This window comes from Rosa chinensis, chromosome 7 (assembly GCF_002994745.2).
Source record: "Rosa chinensis cultivar Old Blush chromosome 7, RchiOBHm-V2, whole genome shotgun sequence".
NCBI lineage: Eukaryota > Viridiplantae > Streptophyta > Magnoliopsida > Rosales > Rosaceae > Rosa > Rosa chinensis.
In genome coordinates, this window is record NC_037094.1 from 65,675,343 (window position 1) to 65,695,157 (window position 19,815).

The 19,815-nt window shown below is 36.8% G+C and overlaps 1 protein-coding gene across 2 annotated transcripts; it reads left to right on the top strand.

The window, feature by feature from the left end:
• Positions 1-1,330: 1,330 nt before the first annotated feature.
• LOC112175233 (FCS-Like Zinc finger 6) lies at positions 1,331-2,567 on the top strand. 2 transcript variants are annotated; one of them, XM_040509883.1, is made up of 2 exons: positions 1,331-1,806; positions 2,120-2,567. In XM_040509883.1, the coding sequence occupies exons 1-2, from the start codon at positions 1,523-1,525 to the stop codon at positions 2,280-2,282; spliced, it is 447 nt and encodes a 148-aa protein (XP_040365817.1). In that variant the 5' UTR covers positions 1,331-1,522; the 3' UTR covers positions 2,283-2,567. The 2 variants fall into 2 exon arrangements, with proteins under 2 accessions (XP_040365817.1, XP_024168659.1); XM_024312891.2 differs by having other exon boundaries at positions 1,352-1,806; positions 2,135-2,567.
• The last annotated feature ends 17,248 nt before the right edge of the window (positions 2,568-19,815 follow it).

A 19,815-nucleotide genomic window follows, 5' to 3' on the forward strand; every position in this document is an offset into this window, starting at 1 on the left:
AATTTACGATCCGGGCATGTAGAAGATCAGTAGACCAACGAAGACTAGACTCGACCCAGCATAAGGGACACTGCTCGCCAAAGCAAGCAATTGTGGTATTCACAGCGTGACTATACCGAGCCTTTTTATAGAATCTAGAAACGCTCACTCCACCGGAAAACAAACGCAGCACACCCAGAAACTTTGTCCAAATTAACATAGAAGCAAAGAGGAGTCACCCGAGTCTCAGATCCAGACCCATGGAAAGGTCTGGCCCAACAGATGGGCCCAACACCAGCCCGTAAGGAGAACCCAGATTACTCTGGGCACCCCACGCAGAGAAACCAAGCACCACCGCTAGTTACTACCTGACGAGATCTGCAACCATCTGCGCCACCAGAACAAGAGCAACGACCAAGGAATAACCCAGTCGCCACCGTGCAGGAGAGCAGAAGCCCGTCGAGCCCAATATCGACATTGCCGCCCGAACCAGACCGGACTGAACTCCACCAGTCGTGCCTGCACCAGTACAAACCAGATCAACCAGCTTGTTGACCAATCTCTCCTCCACCACTCGCCGACTAGGAGCGGCTGCAATCCAACTATAGAACCACCAGGATCCCACAACACCAGAGTGCCCCAAACTTGAAGCCATAGCGCAACGGACACCCGGCCAATCAGATCCCTTGTCGTTGTCGGAAAATCGTCCCGTCGGAGGATGAAAGGCATGCAGCCATAGTGAAGAGAACTCGTACGCCGGAGCGAACGCTGGAGAGGAGGTGAAGGAGCCCTCCAAAAAGGATACCTATCGGTGGCAGCGCTAGGGTTTACAGAGCTCTCGCTCTCTCCCATCTTTCTACAGAACGCAGTATTCTAAAAATAATATTTTTAACCACTTCTTATTGTTGAATTACCGATGAGATATTTCAGGTTAAATTAATAGCTATCACTTCTTATTGTGCATATACCATTATTCTTTTTGACTGTTTACCGAATTACCAACCCCTCTTATAAAATTTTCACCATCCAATAAGTTTACTCGACCCTAGATTAACCTAAAGTCCAAAAAAATTGCCAAAGGGACAATTGTCAGGGATCACGTATGTACGTGTTGAATGACGAGTATGTGGACCTTATTTATGTGACAAGCTACATGCATTTGCAATTATAAGAGAGCAGAGCCAGTAAAACTCACTGTAAGTGACTGCCATAGGCCATAGCTTTGAAGAAAGAAACGAAAAAGAATCCGAAGCTCCCATTTGCCCAGAAAATAAACAAATGACAATTGGAGGGCTGACGTGGATTTCCTATATAATGCTAACAAGTCTCACAGTCTCTGTCTTTAATTCAATCAAACGGTCCAGATTCGCTCCTCAGTTTCTGGCCCTCCTCTTTATCTTCCCCTCCTTCTCTTCAGCCTTTACCCCTCCCTCTTGTTTCTCCTCTCTCTCTCTCTCAGGATTTAGATTTAGAGAGAACAGCAGTTGTAGCAGTATTAATAGTTGTAGCAGAAGAGAGAAACAAAGAAGGAAGAGGAGCAAAAATGTTGTTGGGGAAGAGACCAAGGCCTCCAATGAAGAGGACCACAAGCATGTCAGAGATCACCTTTGATCTGAACACTGAAGCTCAACCTCAGCCCTCAGATCCCCACAACCCCTTTAGCCCTCTGGCGTTTGATGGCCTTATGGTGAAGATGGCCTCCTCATCACCCTCACCTAGAAACCACAGAAGGAACTCGGCTGATTTCGTTGAGACTCCTCACTTCTTGAGGGCTTGCGGTCTCTGCAAACGCCGCCTTGTTCCTGGCCGTGATATTTATATGTACAGGTAAATGCCCTTACCCACTAGAGCTTAGTTCTTTTTCATTTTTAATTGATGGAAACAACCCAGTTCATAACTTTTTTGGATTGAGACCATCTGTTCTTGATTTTACCTGGCTCTGATAGTCAGTCCTTCCCAGATTGATTTCTGTCTGGAGATTTCTTGCTTATTTTCCGGGATTTTCTGTTTTCTTGGTATATATAGTAAAAGTGATATATATACATATATATGCCGATATTTGGAAACTAATCTAATTATTTGTACGCCACTTCTTTTGTAATATTCAGCATTAACTCACAATTTCTTTTTTCTATAACTGATCTGAGTTATGCAGAGGTGATACTGCTTTCTGCAGTCTAGAGTGCCGGCAGCAACAGATGACCCTTGATGAGAGGAATGACAAGTGTTCATCTTCGGCTTCCACAGCCGTCGTCGCCGGACACCATGTCTCTTCCAAAGGGGAAACTGTGGCCGCTGTGTAGTGTGGTATGTCAACCCGGTGAACACAGCACGATCTTTGCAGGCGCCGCTGGACCATATGAATATAAGTAGATTTGGGGGTTAGGTTTATGCATGAAACTATGAAAGGAATTTGAAGCTGTAATTTTCATGTGGATTCAAGCAAAACACAACTTCATCATAGATTTCTCCCTCTTGGTATTTTTTTTTTCCTTTTAGTTAATGGAAAATTTGCAGAGTTAATTCTAAATCTTCATCATGTATGTAGTGATCTCCTTTGTCTTTCTGAGTTAATTTTTAGTGTCATACATGTGAATTAATGGTGCTGCAAGCCTGCAAGTTTTTGAGAAAATCGATGACTGGCCGTTTGAAACCTGAGTTTATTTGGTGGTATTGGATTCCAACAGATTCCCTTCTTTTCTTGTGGTACCACCTGGCCAAATGAGATCCAAAAATGGTGAATTACACATGAAATTGCAATTTATTTCATAAAAGTTTTCTTCGTTATAATTATTCGCTTGACCAGCTGATCAACTTGCTGGTAAAATCGAAATTAAACAAAGTCTAGTTTCCAAATATTTACATGAATGTAGGTTTTACCATTTTCTGACTTGATTTTAGTGAATTTGACCGGAAGAGATTTTGGATATGAAACTGAGAGCTTTTAAATTTTTTTTATTTTTTTATTTGAAGAGTTTTGGAACCCAGCCAAGTTGAGAGCTTTTAAATTTTAGAACTAAGTAATAGGATCAAAACCGAAATCTATTGGGTTAATTAATTGAATAGATTACCAGTTCATGATTGAAACTCTTTTTTTTTTTTTTTTAAATCTGTAAAATAAATTTCCATTGGCTAAAGCCAGAATGGGACGAATACATATCATCCACTACCAACAATATGGCAAGTAAGATAAGCGATATGCTAGCACCACTCATTATTACAAATCAATGCTCACTTATTCTAAGTGAGCCTATAAACTATACCAAAAAAAAAAACATAGTAAATAGGCTAAGTCATAAAACAAAACAAACAACTTTAAATCTTCTCCTTGCCCTTCTCACTAGGGCTAGGAGGTTTAGTAAGGTACGCAAAACAAGTTTCTTGTGCCTCAGCAACTTTTTTCGACTTTGGAGGATTTTTGTTCTTGGAACCAAGTGGCCTTCCTCTCTTCTTCTTTGGTTCCGGCTTCTCTTCCACTATTGGTTCTTGGCACCAAAATGCTACCTGGTGCTTCAAGTAGTCCAAGAGACCTAGCAGAGAATTTGCTAGGAAAAGTAGGTGTTTTCAGCTTTTTGGTTGGTGCATCCTGTAACTCAACTTTCTTGAATAGCTCACGCAGAAAAATCTTCACTTTTTTGGATAAGCCTCAGAAGATGGAGGCCTTGATCTCTAATTAGTGGTACATTTTACCTGTGGAGGTGTAGCATCTTTGGTTTCCGAGGCAGTTTATTCAATTTGCGCCCCTAAGTCATCTTCCTCTACGACAGAAGCATGCACAGGTTCAGTTACTTGGACAACCATCAACTCAGAAGATGGAGGAGATGCAGTTTCTTTGGGAGGAGAAAGATCATCCTCATTGAGTTTGGTGATAGGGACCAAGGCCATGGAGGTAGCAATGTCTTTAGTAGGCATCAACTTTTCATGCAAGATAACTAGCTTGCATCCAATATGATCATATGAACCAAACAATGATCGGCTTACAGGAGGCAATACCGGAGTTTGAATACCTTGGAAGCGGAAAGCTCCATCCATAAACTTTCTTGTAGAGAAACCCAAAGATGAGCTTCCAATATCAAGCCTCTTCTCTACTGGTTTTGCCTGTGCTTAAGGGACAAGGATCCCCTTCATGCAGTAATAGGTGACACAGATTACACTTGCCAACCAAATTCTTGAAGAAGAAGGAAATCTTAGCCTCCACATTTGAAGCATATCAAAGAGCTTTTTGAAGAAAGAAAGATTCTGATAATTCATGAGAAACCCTAACCCTAACTCTTCCCAAATTCTCAAACAGCTTTTCATCCAGTTCAAGAAACTTACCAGCAACAAAGGTAATGTCTCTGATGGTATCCAGGTATTCAAAAGAAGGTGGGATGTTAGTGATTCGCACCCAGAAGAAAGAGGGAGTTCATCTCCACTGTATGCAACGACGCCATGCCATCATACTCCTGTAACACCACAGGGGCCTAAATGAACCTTCATTTTTTTTTCTGTCTTATTTGTGTTGGTTGTTTGACACAGTCATGTGATTGTTAAATATGATTGAAACTCTTTCAAATCAAGTAAAACCAAAGATAGATTTTGTTATGCTAATAGTATCTTTTTCCCTAGATTCACACATATTGTGGAGTTTTTAAATTTTAATAGTATATATAATATATATATATATATATTTATTTATTGTGGAGTTGGGTCTGATAGTTTCATAATTTATATATATATATATATATATATATTTATTGTGGAGTTGGGTCTGATAGTTTCATAATTAAGAGATTCTGTTTGCATGACATACGAGTCCATGATTAGTTGTAGTTAGGGCTGTCAATGGGTCATGTCGGGTTGGGTTCGTGTCGAGTCAAGACATTTATCGTGTCGCAAGATACAAACCCAAACCCAACCCATTTAATAATCGTGTCAAAAATATAAACTCAAACCCAACCTATTTATTAAACGGGTTACCCATTTCCAACCCGCTTAACCCATTTAATAAATAGGTCGTATCGTGTTAGACAAAATGACTCATTTAAAGATTAACAATGCGACCCATTTAATTAAAAAAATGCATAAATTGATTAAATTTACTAAAAACTCCACAAGACAAATAATATAAATAATTATATATAATTCATAAATAATTAAATCCAATAATTATAAAGCAAAATATTTCAAATTGTCTAATCCTATGATCAAATACTCCCAACGTCTAAAATTTCAAGAAAAGGTATAGCATAATCGGGTTATACGGGTTCATTTCGTGTTGGCGGGTTGACCCGTGGCCAACCCATTTATTAAATGGGTCATGACAGGTTGACCCACGGCCAACCCGCTTTTTAATCGTGGGGGTTCAACCCGCTTTATTTCGTGCGGGTTTCGAGTCGTATTATCGGGTCGTGTCAGAATTGACAGCCCTAGTTGTAGTATACATATATAAAAGGCGTGAGGAATCTGTGGCCTGGTCAGCTTTGCTTGGAATGGGTCCTCTTTTTAAATAAAATAAGAAATAAATGAAAGAGATTTATCTTTGCTTCATAAGATTAAGAATATTTTATTCTTTTTTTCAAAAAAAAAAAAAAAGGAATATTTTTCTTTTCAATTTAACCTAAGTAGTAAGAGAAGATACATCCTAAAAAAAGAAGAAGAAGAAGTAGTAAGAGAAGATAGAAATTGAGTCATCATCAGGTTAGTTATGAATAAGTTATAAGGTACTCTGTAAACGACGTTTTATGATGACCCAATTATATATATATATATGTGTGTGTGTGTGTGTAATGTTTTTTTTTTTTTTCGAGATAAAGAGCACATAAATTAATATGGCCCTGAATCATGGGCAAAGAAAAGTACAAAGAATACTACTCTATTTTGACACTGGTAGCTTAGAGCAGTCTATGCTGAAAAAAAACACCTAGCCTCATAGGCATTCTATTATACCTGACTCCAAACGCCGAGCATGCTATTGTGGTACGTTGAAACCAAGTATTTCTACAAAGACTCCTAGAGGAGCTTCAACTAGCATAGACAAGACAAACCCGATAGTGCTAAAAATGATCGAGATTTGTCACCTAACTAGCGACCCAAGAAATAAAAAGCCTAGACCGGGCCAAAGCTCACTAAAACAATCCCCTATAAAACAAGGGGTTTATTGACAAATAAAAAAAAGAAAAAACTAATTAAGAGCAGCAGCCCAAGAGAGGCCTAGCCCAGACGCAAACCAATACCTGGCCCAGACGGATCTCGACACCATCTCTAGAGGGCTTGCCGTAACAATCCTAAAAAAAAAAAAAAAAAACGGCACCCCAATCCGCCACCTCTGTGGTACCAAACACATCTGTCGTCATCTAATGACCACCCTACGCCAACACACAGTCCTTGCCGTCTGGTGAAACCATCCCACGATGCCTAGCACCATCCAATGAAACTGATTATGACCATACCGCCTCAAATTAATGTTGCACTGAGACCAGACCTAAGACTAACACCACCATTGATCCGCCTCCAAGTCAAAACCACCCCAGACCCGAAACCAAGCCCAACCACCACCTGTCCGACAATAGCTCCATAGCATCAGCACAACCAAGGTCGAGACCGACGCTAGGCCATCGCCAGACGAGCGACACTAAAAGAAGAAGAGGAGACCTAGACTGCTATGGGAGAGAGAGCTAGGGTTTTCTGACTTGTGTGTATGTAATATTCTTTCATTAAAGAAAATACAAAAAACTATGAAAAATTATGATATGTGAATGATTGAATAAGATAAAATACAAAATTAAAGAAAAGTATAGCCTAATGCAATAATTAGTTTACATATTCAACTAATAACTATATAAAAAGTATTAATATTATTATTGAATGGGCTTTCAAGCAGGACTTATAAGGCCGGGCAGGCCGGTCTTTGATGGGTACTTAATGGATCGGACCTGGACTTTGAACCCTTCGCCCTATCCCTACCTCGTTGGGAATGAGGGCCGATATGAGGGGTCCGCAGGCCAAATGATAACACACACACACACACACACACATATATAGGGCCCTTTAAGGAGTCTTTTTTTTTTTGTGCCATTTTAAGGGATTCCTTATGGGATCCACTTTTCATTCACATTTCGGCATCTCGACCGTTCAGATTTTAAGTTATAATGTATAAATCACTTATGTAAATTTTTAGCGAAATTGATGTTCGTTAAGATATTGAACTAGATTAAATCAATGGACGAACCAAATTTGTCCAACATGAACCGTTCATGTTTATAATTGTAAATCGCAATTTTAAATGTCTTAATGATTATCAATTTGGTTGAAAATTTGTGGAAATGATCTACTCATATAGACCTAAGATCTGAACGGTTGAGATGTGAATATGTGATAAAGAAGTGGATCTAATAAGTGATCCCTTAAATGGCCAAAAAAAGGGATCCCTCACTAGAAGGGCCATAACACTAACACACACACACACACACACAGGGCCATTCCACTAAGGGATTTTTTTTTTTTTTTTGGCAATTTTAAGGGATCCCTTATGGGACCCTTTTTTCAATCATATTTTGACATCTCGATCCTTCAGTTTTTAGGTCCTAATGTATAGGTCACTTCTGCAAATTTTCAGCCAAATTGATAATCGTTAAGGTATCAAATTAGATTAAATAATTGGATGAACCGAATTTGTCTAACCTGAACCATTCATGTTTATAATTGTAAATCGCAGTTATGAATGCCTTAATGATTATCAATTTGGCTGAAAATTTACAGAGATAGTCTACTCATATAGACCTAAAAAATGAAATGTTGAGACGTGGATATGTGATCGAAAAGCGTGCATAATAAGCAATCTCTCAAATTAGCCAAGAAAAAGAATCTTTCATTAGAAGGACCCTGTATATATATAAATAAATATATAATGATATGTCTGATGAGGATTTCAGCTACTAATCTTAATTTTGACATGTGGACTAGAGAAGCTTTTAAAAAGAATTATGAACTCTTCTTTGTACTTGGTGTAAAGATGGAACATATGCTTAACTGCAAAAGGAGTCGTTAACTCGTTATTATAGGTGTTCCTTTGAAAACGATATTAGAGGGGAGTGGATTAGTTTATTGTATGGGGCGTATCTTAAATAATAATTAATTTAATGGCTCATCATTTTGGTGTTTTAATACTTTAAAGAACTATAAATTTTTTAACTACATTCGTTAAATTCTAAGATATAAATTTTGAAGTTTGAACAAGTTGATTGAGATGAGTACGTCGTATTTTTCTGAAAATGAGTATCCCCTTTAAAAATTATAGTTCTCTATAAGACCATATGCCATAGTACCCCAAAACCCCATATATAGCCTACCAATACCTCCCATAGTAAGCTATTCCACGTTTTCCAAAAAAAATTGTTGCCGTATGACCTTATATTCAAGCCATATATGGCTTTCAATATGGTAAGGTATATCAATTCAATTTTTTATTATCCACTTTTTTTGTTCCTCTTTTACCCCTCATCACTCAATTGACTTTATTTTTATTCCATTTGTGTCCTATATCAGTTTTAGTTATAATTAATTTTTCTCCTGAAATTTTATGCCTATAAATTTATCAATAATAAAAACTACACCATTGTGAAGATCATATTGAAATCTTTCATTTGAGCCTAATATTAAATATATTTGGGTTAGATTATTTTAATACAAATTATGTTTTCATAAAGGAATATAAATTATTAAATTATGTCTTTGCAATTATGGCATTCATTTATGCCTTACGGTGGGAAAAGACTTTGTTTAAACTCCATACTTCCAAGGTATATTCCTTCATGGTAAGTCATATATGGCTATATAGCCTATCAATTATAAGGTACAGTGGCAGATGCTCTAATGAATTGTATAAGGAAATCTACATGTGTGTGTGTAGCCATGTCATGTAGGTGTTAGGTAATACATATATGAAATTAATTAGTTTGGAAGGTGCTAACGTATGAGACTTGCAAGTGAAGTGAAATCCGGGTTTGGGTCCACTTGCAAGGTGCTAACGATTGATTTGATATTATGTGTCTTAGAATGTTAATTATATATCATGCATGCATGATTAAGATCAAGACTAGAAGTCAAATGGTAAAATCTAAAGGAGCTTATATATGTATTTTATGTACGTACGTACTAACTCTTTCCTTCCATATTTGTTTTACCTTTCTCAAGTACTTACTTACTAATTCACTAATATAAAATGATGAAGAATCAAACATAGGTGAACAACCGTTCATCGTAATCGGTTGGTGAAAAATGTTATAAGATCCACAAGTACAACCTAACAAGGTTTACTTGTTTAAAGCCTTAAAGGGAAATATATCACTATAATTTCTCTTTGAAAGGGTCAATGGCCCTCAAATTGACCAAATGGGGGACATCATTATTGGGATCGAATAATATCAAGTGCTTTGTATAGTATTCTATTAATATTGCTGACTCTCTTTCCTTGAACACATAAAACAATTGCTCTCTGACCCTCAACTCCTCAAGTGATATGCAACATGCAAGTATACACTACATGTACTTTGGTATATTTTTATTATTTGCTACCCAAATGTGTGTTTGAGTGTGCTTCTTCACATGGCTCCCTATAACGTATAGCCTCTTAACAAGTATGTGTTACAATTTCTAAAAATCTTGGCTATGGGAGCTCTCTCTTGAAAAACCCTAATTGATAACACCCTTCATAGGTATCTTGTTATCAGGGGTAGCCTTGAGGGGTTGCTACTAGTGCGGCGGCATTAGCCCTCCAATTTCAGGAGCCCTCCAAGTACGAAGTGGTGTAGTTGGTTAAGGTGCTATATTTTTAGATGCCAGGACCTAGTTTCAAATCTCAGGCAACTCTCTTTCTTTGTTTTGGGTTTGTTCATTTCTATCATCTTTTTTTTTTCCCACCAAGTTTATATATATATATATATATATATATATATATATATATATATCCTACAATTAATAGGGCTCATTTAGATTTTCGCTCTAAGCCTTTGAAAATTCAGGAGCGGCTCTGCTTGTTATGTTCATATACTCTTCTTGCTTAAGTAGTTTAGCAACTTAGGTATTTGATAATACACTTCTTTATCATCTTGTTGAATATCAAGTTATAGTGACACCAATTAATAAGAGAGTTGTATATACAGTTTTGACTTTAACACTCGAGGCATCTAATTGCACTGAATTGAGTGAAGTAGATAGTTACTAATTGATTGTTTAGCAGTAGAGACACTCCTTACTCTCTTTCCTCTAATTGATTCCTCTCGACGTAACTTATTTTCAAACTTTGATTTCTATTTTCAAACCAAATCAAACTCAAAATCTTTCCAAACAATTAGTTCCAATGATCTGTTGGACACCCTTACTTCCAGTTACTATATTATGCACTTTTAAATTGGAAGAAGAAAAATAATTAGATCAGAATTAACCCATCAGTAATAAAGTTTTACATTTTAAACAAAAATTTAATAATATATGTATTGCATACATGTCAAATCGCAGCATACGTATATGACAATTAAAAAGGTTGAATGACCTCACGCATGACATCAAAATTTTATTATAAATTTAAAAGACTTGGACACTCTGATGTTCTTTGTGCTGAAGCTTTTGCTCTTCGTGCTGGCTTGCAAGCTGCTTTGCTTCATCAGTTAACTCATACTAAAGTTGAAGACAATTCAAAGTTACTTATTGATGCCATTACCCACAAAACCTAAACTCCTTGGACAATTACCACCTTAGTACATGATATCCAGGTTTTATGGCCAACTAGTGTAGTTTGATTTAGTTTAATCATGTTTGGCGAGAAGAGAGCTTTGTTGCTGACACTTTGGCGAATCTTGGTCATCAAGTTGGTGTTGGCAGTTGGTCTCATACTCTACCTTGGGCTGTTCAAAATGCTTTTGCTTTTGATATTTCTCTTAGCTTAGGTTGTTTTAGGGGTTTCTCTTTGTAATTTTCTTTTTCCATAAAAAAAAAAACTTTATTACAAATTTATGGGGTTTTGACCATTTACCCTAATTCTATGGACTTTTTCCCCGCTTACACCACCTACTTATTTCTTTTCTCACTTACTCATAAAGACTCTAATAAGGTCTTCCCTAATAACCAATTAAGTTTTTTTTTTTTTTTTTTTCATAAAGGGAGAGAGAGAGGGAGAGAGAGAGAGAATGGAAGAGAGATAAGCCATAGAAGACTTTGCCGGAATTTGATAACCGGTTGTAGAAATCCAGTCACCAAACGTTGGCCACCGGACTTCTGAAAATCTCGCCAGAGGTCGTCGCAAATCTCATACTAATAAACATTTATTGCCCGCAATAAACCTTTATTGCCCGCAATAAACCTTATTGCCTCCAATAAATGTTTATTGGGGGCAGTAAACGTTTATGAAACCTCGCCGGAGGTCCCCAAAGATCGTTAGAGATCTCATAGGTCGCCGGAAAGGTTTATTGCCCCCCAATAAATCTTTATTGCCAGTCAATAAACCTTTATTACCCTCCAATTTCATGAGGCCTCCAAGTACGAAGTGGTATAATTGGTTAAGGTGCTATATTTTTAGATGCCAGGACTTGGTTTCAAATCTTAGGCAACTCTCTTTCTTTGTTTTTGGTTTGTTCATTTCTATCATCTTTTTTTTTTTTTTTTTTTCCACCAAGTTTTTTTAATATATATATATATATATATATTTTAAATCCTGTAATTAATAGGGCTCATTTACATTTTCTCACTAGGCCTTTGAAAATTTAGGAGCGGCTCTGCTTGTTATGTTCATATACTCTTAGGTATTTGATAATACACTTTTTTATCATCTTGTTGAATATCAAGTTATAGTGACACCAATTAATAAGAGAGTTGTATATGCAGTGTTGACTTTAACACTCTAGGCATCTAATTGCACTGAATTGAGTGAAGTAGATAGTTACTAATTGATTGTTTAGCAGTAGAGACACTCCTTACTCTCTTTCCTCTAATTGATTCCTCTCGACGTAACTTATTTTCAAACTTTAATTTCTGTTTTCAAACCAAATCAAACTCAAAATCTTTCCAAACAATTAGTTCCAATGATCTGTTGGACACCCTTACTTCCCGTTACTATATTCTACACTTTTAAAGTGGAAGAAGAAAAATAATTAGATCATAATTAAACCATTAGTAATAAAGTTTTACATTTTAAACAAAAAATTAATAATATATGTATTGTATACTTGTCAAATCGCAGCATACGTATATGACAATTAAAAAGGTTGAATGACCTCACGCATGACATCAAAATTTTATTATAAATTTAAAAGACTTGGAGACTCTAATGTTCTTTGTGTTGAAGCTTTTGCTCTTCGTGCTGGCTTGCAAGCTGCTTTGCTTCATCAGTTAACTCATACTAAAATTGAAGGCGATTCAAAGTTACTTATTGATGCCATTACCCACAAAACCCAAACTCCTTGGAGAATTACCACCTTAGTACATGATATCCGGGTTTTTTGGCCAACCAGTTTAGTTTGATTCAGTTTAATCATGTTTAGCGAGAAGCGGACTTTGTTGCTGACACTTTGGCGAATCTTGGTCATCTAGTTGGTGGTGGCAGTTGGTCTCATACTCTACCTGGGGTTGTTCAAATTTTTTTTGCTTTTGATTCTCTTAGCTTAGGTTGTTTTAGGGGTTTCTCTTTGTTATTTTATTTTTCCATCGAAAAAGAAAACTTTATTTTAAATTTATGGGGTTTTGACCATTTACCCTAATTCTATGGACTTTTTTCCCGCTTACACCACCTACTTATTTTTGTTCTCGCCTACTCATAAGAACTCTAATAAGGTCTTCCCTAATAACCAATTAAGTTTTTTTTTAAAAATTTTTTTTAAAGACTATTTTGCCTCACTCCTTTGTTACACAGAGAGAGAGAGAGAGAGAGAGAGAGAGAGAGAGAGAGAGAGAGAGAGAGAGAGAGAGAGAGAGAGAGAGAGAGAATGGAAGAGAGAGAAGCCATAGAAGACTTTGCTGGAATCCGATAACCGGTTGTAGGAATCCAGTCACCAATCGCCGGCTATCGGACTTCTCTTAAAAGCTCGCCAGAGGTTGTCGGAGATTTCATACTAATAAACCTTTATTGCCTTCAATAAATGTGTATTGAGGGCAGTAAAAGTTTATGAAACATCGTCAAAGGTCCGCAAAGAGATTGTCGGGAAGGTTTATTGCCCCCAATAAATCTTTATTGCCCGTCAATATACCTTTATTGCTCCCCCACCCCACCCCACCCCCCCCCCCACACACACACACACACACACACACACAAATCTTTATGTCGCCGGAATATAAACTAATCTCTTTAATATTAAACAAATAAAATTTTGATTAAGGAAAAAGATGAGAAGATTACATAAATTCAGAACTTTTATTGGAGGCCCCAATAAACGCTATTGCCCCCCCCCCCCCCCCCCCCCCTAAAAAAAAAAATGTGAGACAAATGGTTTTATCTTTTTTCTTTCCTTATACGCATTTTGCCCCCATTTTACTAAAGGAAAAAAACAGGAGAAGACTAAATATGGCAAATTTGAGAGCCCGCTTGTCGTTTAGGTCTGATGGGGCCCGCAGTTTAAACGGCGACGACGACTGTCATCGAAGGTCTTGGCGTCACAAACTCCTCTCCTCCTTCAGTGCTGTTAAAGTCAAATTCCCCTGGCCTTCAGATTCGCCCTCCTCCTCTTCCTCCTCATCGTCATTGCCACCGCCTGCATTTCCCTCCCAATAAAAACGGCACCTCTCTCTCTCTCTCTCTCTCTCTCTCAGAAAGTAGACGAGGCCATGATCGGATCAATACATGTATTCCCAACGAGCTCATCGTCGAGATCTTCCTGCGACTCGACTCCAAGCCCAGCCACGACTCTCCAGTTTCGGCGGCTTCGGTACCAGTTTCGACTCTCCAGAAACATGGACACGATGGTGGTGATCTGGAAAATGCCGGAGGCCATGGCTTGGGTCGGGTCTCTCCTGGATTGAACCGACCCGCGGCGCCCTTCTAGATCCCGAAAATCCTGAAAGATCATCTCGGCCCCTTCCCAAACCCTAACATTACTACTTCCCCGATTACAATTCCGGCGAGAATTTCAAGAAAAATGAGAGGAAAGTTTGGTGTTCGGCACAGGGATCTGGAAGCTGAGGGTAAAGTTGTCAATTTTATTTTAAGTTGGCTCAATGGAAATAAAAATCTATTAGTGGAATAAGTGAAATAATTTTAACTCATTTTAATATTTTGGATCAAGAACCCTAAATTTATCAGAGAAGAACATATCTATTTATATACTACCTAGCCTTTTCAAGTTTAATGTAGCCACCAACAAACCGCTACACGTACATTTAGTCTGGCAATAAATCGATAAAGGTGTATACAGATACATGATATTGTTAGTAAGAATCCTGTGAACCCTACAGCTTAAGATCCCAACCAATCATTCTGACTAAAAAAAAAAAAATCCCAACCAATCATCATCATCAAATTACTAGACTACTCCCACATATATTTATATTCCCTGATATTTACTAGTCTCTATAAATATATATATATTACCATTGAGTACCTACGTAGGATGGAGATTAATTTAAAACGACAAATAAGAATCTGCAGTTGCTACATATATAGTGTTAAGGTCCAAACTCGTTTGGGTATTTTCTTTGAGTTTGTAGTTTTCTGATGTAACTAGGACTAACTTGGCGTGGTGTAACGTCATTTTTAGTGGGATTGAGCTTACAGATTCTGGCTTACTGTTAGGATGAAGATCACACGACATGTTTTCGAAATTTTCAAATATTTTCTATACGTTCTGTATTCAGAGAATTTGCAATTACAGTCTTCTCATTTCAATTCTCTCAATTACTACTATTCACATCTTAGGGTTTACACCTTATTATAGATATAGCAATTCAGTAAGCTCAATTCTGCAATCTAAGAAAACTAGGAATGATCCATGAAAACCCAAATTAAAGAAAGGCAGGCACACGCTTTAGGTTAAGTACTACTTATATTAGTCTTCACTTCTCAAAGTACTTCAAGTCATGATCGAACCATAACTTAGTTGGTGACTATGCAGTATGATCATACCAATCTTGTTCCCCTCACGGCCTCATTAGGAATGACTCCAAAAACCATGGGTCCAACCAGCTGGGATTGGAGCTTGATGCATAACACTACCAGTCAAGTCACATATGCTCCTTGATTTGTTTTCTGCATTATAATCCTATCAGCTGAATTACATTGATTCTTAACCACAATAAACTTGGTATAAAGTACAAACCAAAGATGGCTTTTCTATATCCTGAGCTTCAATGATTGCTGGGAAGAAGATACAGCGTAAATTCCCCGCCAAAATGATTTTTCATTATTTCTTGGAGGTGAATGAGAAAAAGACAGTTGTTAGGGTTAGGCCAGAACCATTAATAGCTTGACACCTAAGCAACCCAGTTACAGGGTTAGGTTGAAGGTCAATGTCAACCCACTGGTTTTCATTTACAATTTTTGGTTTCGAGGGCCTTCCTCCTTGTTTGTGTGCCCACTCTGTGGACAGCAACTCTTCGTGGAGGCAAAGGACGTCTCTTTGTGGTTTTTGGAGGAGTTCTCTCACACCATCCTCCACTTCCCAAGTTAATTTGGCTCCAGACTTTTGTTGGGCTGGATAATTTCTCTTGCATGCTTTTCATGATCATCAGCTTTTATTCAGGAGACAAATGGGGTTGAGCCCACGAAATGAATAGATGTGACCTATATGATATATTATCAATATACCTAAACATGTTAAAAGTGTTTAGTGTCAAGGGTTTAAATAAAGGTGAAGGAGCCTCTTTGTCGGAATCAAATCAAATGCTCGATCGAGCTATTATTTTCACTCTGCATGAGGAAAGTAATAATCTTAGAACGTACAGACAGGTCACAGGTACCTACTGAGGAATGCGGACACAGTTTGTATGAAGATCTCAGGCTGCACTTTGGCAGCTTCCATTTGCTATCTTATATATATATGTATGATTAGGTCCAAATTGATGAATCATTTTTGCTGCTACGATTATAAGACAATCGGTGAAAAGAAAGCTGTAATCAGACATTTTCACTTCAATTAAATTCTTATGATCGAATGAACATATATTTGTTGTTGGTTTATGTGCGCAGCTAATTTTCACAATTAATCCGGCTTCAATCTTATAGAGAAGGTCAAGAAATTTTACTTGTTTCCCCAAACATTATTGGCTTTGTGAATGAGATTGAGTTGAGAAGACTGGGGGTGGTTGAAGATTGATTATTGGCTTCGTGATGGTTCAAACTTAAACAATAGTTTGGGGTCCCTGACTGATAAGTTTCTGGAATTTATGTTGAGGCCCATGCATGTTTCACAGAGTAAAACCCAGCCGCAAGTTGTACAGATGAGCCAGCATGCACGTAATGGTTCTATAAAGAGATTGTCCATCACGTTCATTTATGTTAATGGACAAGTGCGCATGTTTGGCTTCCATTCATCTTTACATAATAATACAGATTTCACTCCCACCTAATTCTGTTTAAATGAACATATAATACACCTCGTACAAGATCTTAAACTAGAAAGGAGAAACCAAATTTTATCATATGATGATTACAGTTATAACGACATACATGTTGAAAGCGAATGAATTATTATAGTTGGCAAAATCTCCTTTAGCTGTCCTTTGATCAGATTTTGAATCAATCATTTCATCATACTCCTAATATCACTAGATCAAGTTTCTAGAGTCGCAAACCCTTATCTTTTGGTTTTGAGGGTGAAACTTGTCACACACACACACATAGATCATCTCTGCAAATTTTCAGCTAAATTGATGATCGTTAAGGTATCTCACTCGCTTAAACCAATGGACGGATTGAATCTGTCAACCTGAACCGTACTAGTTTTAAGGCAATTATCAATGCCTTTAGATCATCATTTTGGCTGAAAATTTGCAGAGACGATCTATACACTAATACCTAAAAACTGAACGGTCGAGATGTGGATGTGCGACGGAAAAGTGACCAAAAACTCGAACTTCACACGTTAATTTTCAAAGCGAAGCTCCGCTCTGGATATGATATGTGTGTGTATGTATGTATGTATGTATATATATATATATTGTACTTACATAGGCATTTGCAAGCATAATCAGGTATAATGAGCCACGCTCATGCTACCACTAGCGATACCAACTCCCGCCAGAGGAGTGACCTACGGGAACACAGCTAAGCAGACTACCGCCTGAGCCCCGGATCACCGCAGACGCCCCGCCACGCGCCGCGCCAAGACAACATCAGAAGCTCCAGAAGCTGGGCACTGAGACATATCAGTCCCACATCGAAAACATGGAGAAGATCAGCTCTCTCCTCACCTATAAAAGGTTCTCTCCTCTCTCCTCATTAATTACGCATTTAATACTTACCTACTGTTACTTTGTCAACACAAATACATTGACTAAGTTAGGCATCGGAGAAGTGAAGACCGCCTAGTGCGGTCTCCCTCTAACGCCCTCTGTATTTCATTTGACTGGTAGTGGAAACTTTGAGTATCATAGGTAGCGGTCCGCCCATCGGACCAGCGTTAACAAAGCTTTAGCTACCGCTGAACTTTGAGCATTAACATATATATATATATATATATATATATATTGCCTACGATCACTCGTGATATTGCTTATACTAGAATTTGTTCCCGTGCGTGGCTGCGGGTTTTGGAACGAATCTGAAAGTTTAGAAGGATAGAGAATATATTTGAGAAGTAAATTCATATGGCAAATCATTTATAACAGAATATGTTGATCATGTCCTAATAACATTACCACTAATATGGATGTGGTAGTGTTTACAAAATAGGTTTCCATAGTTTAAAGTTAATATAGTTATAGTTGTTGGTGGTAACAGCTTGCAAAAAATAGGTTGTTTTTGTTGCAGGCTAACTTAGTTAAAATCATTGCTTGATCTGCTTGCCAAAAATAGGCGTAGGGGCAGTTATGGAGGTTGTCCAAAAAGTTGCTTCCTCTGGTTCTGTCTACACAAAAAGTATCATCATAGTTCAGTCGGTTTGCTCCTTGTTGAAATACTCCATGGATGATGTTGCTGGTTCAATGCTGCCTTCCCTGTCATTGTGAAAGTGAGAAATTATATTAATACTGATATTGGCAAAATTGAAAGATTTTTAGATTGAAGATGAGAGCACAGAATACAAACTTTTCAATATTGACTTCACTTGATTAAAGGTCTACACTCATCTTGGCTAGTTCAAATATGGCTCGTAGACCTATTTATTGTCAACAAACATAAGAGTTGGAAAGATTGATGGGGTGCTGCCACCAATACTGCAAAAGTGTGTAAAAATTAGTATCTTTAGGCCACTTTTGTGGTAGTGTTTCCAGAGTGATCTGAATAGTTGTATGATTGTAGTAAACTGGCCTCACAAACCTATCAACTCAAACTCTAATAACAACCACATTTTGACATAAAGCCCCAGAATCTGAACTGATTAACAAAAGAGAAGTTTTAAATACACAACCCTAATTACTTAATACACACTCCATACTTAATACACCACCCATTTAATTTCTCATTATAATATTTTACTAAATACACAACCCAAAGTACCTAAAATATCCTTAATCTAAAAAATCATGAAATATCCTACTTTTTCTACTATATTAGGATTACTATTTAATACAATTAGTATATTCTATTATATTGACGTTTTGTAAATGACAATATTGATTACTTGTATTTGTTATTGAGAAATTCATAAAGATTTATTATTGTTCCCTTTAAATAGATGCATATAAATAGGTTTTGTGTTATTTGAGCTTACATCCACCAAACACCATGTTAATCAAGTATAAAATTATGAGTTGAACATTCAACCAAAACTATATCACTAGTTTCTCACTTTCTCCACAGTAGTGGAACTAAAAAGTTGTCATTAGAAGGATCAAACAAATTAACAGTTACAAAGTTTTTTCACATGTGATGTTTTATATTAGAAAATAAATTGATTTATCATAACTCTTAGAACAAAAAATGAAATTAACTAAAAAATGGGAGTAAAGTGATATGTTTTAAAATTATTTAATGCTATTGATTTTGAAATTCTAAATATTATGGTTTCTAACCTGATTTAATTACAATTTATTTAAGGAAAAATTAAATTAGATAGTTTCTAACTTTATTCTTGTATTTAATTGGGAGGCCATGTATAGAAATTTTTTGTGTTTATCTAACTATTTATACATAAATATTTAAATAGAATAATATAAGGAAAATATGACTATTTTTTTTCTTCTAGAATGCATAGATGTCTGTTTTTGTCATTAAACTACCTACAAAATCTAATTTGAAATATAAAATAATAAGGATGTGTATTAAGTGATTAGGGGTGTGTATTTAAAATTTCTCATAACAAAATTGTAGATTTTGAAAGGAGAAAAGAGGATTCACGGTCAATAACTAAACAAAAATAGAATGAAACGAAAGCAGTTTCTTTCCCTATAAAATTGAAGGCATTCCATTTCATCGGTTGGATGCAATGCAAAGTAAAAATTATATGCCGTACAGATTAATTTTAGGCAGACAACTCATAGTCCATACAAAATTCATATATATATATATTTATATATATATATATATAGTTGGTACTTCAATGTTAAAATTGAGTAGATAAAAGAAGCAAAAGAAGTCACGAGCATAAAAATAGAATTGAAATGTAAAATTAGTAAATATTGAGGAAGAAGAAAGAGTCAAATAGAACAAGGTTGAGAGAATAAATTTTCTGATATTTTATTCTTCTCACAGTGGAGGTATATAAAGAGGGTTACATG

Coding starts and splice junctions, on each gene's coding strand:
- LOC112175233 (XM_040509883.1), top strand. CDS start 1,523: ATGTTGTTGGGGAAGAGACCAAGGCCTCCAATGAAGAGGACCACAAGC. Junction 1,807..2,119: donor CGTGATATTTATATGTACAG/GTAAATGCCCTT, acceptor TTTCTATAACTG/ATCTGAGTTATGCAGAGGTG.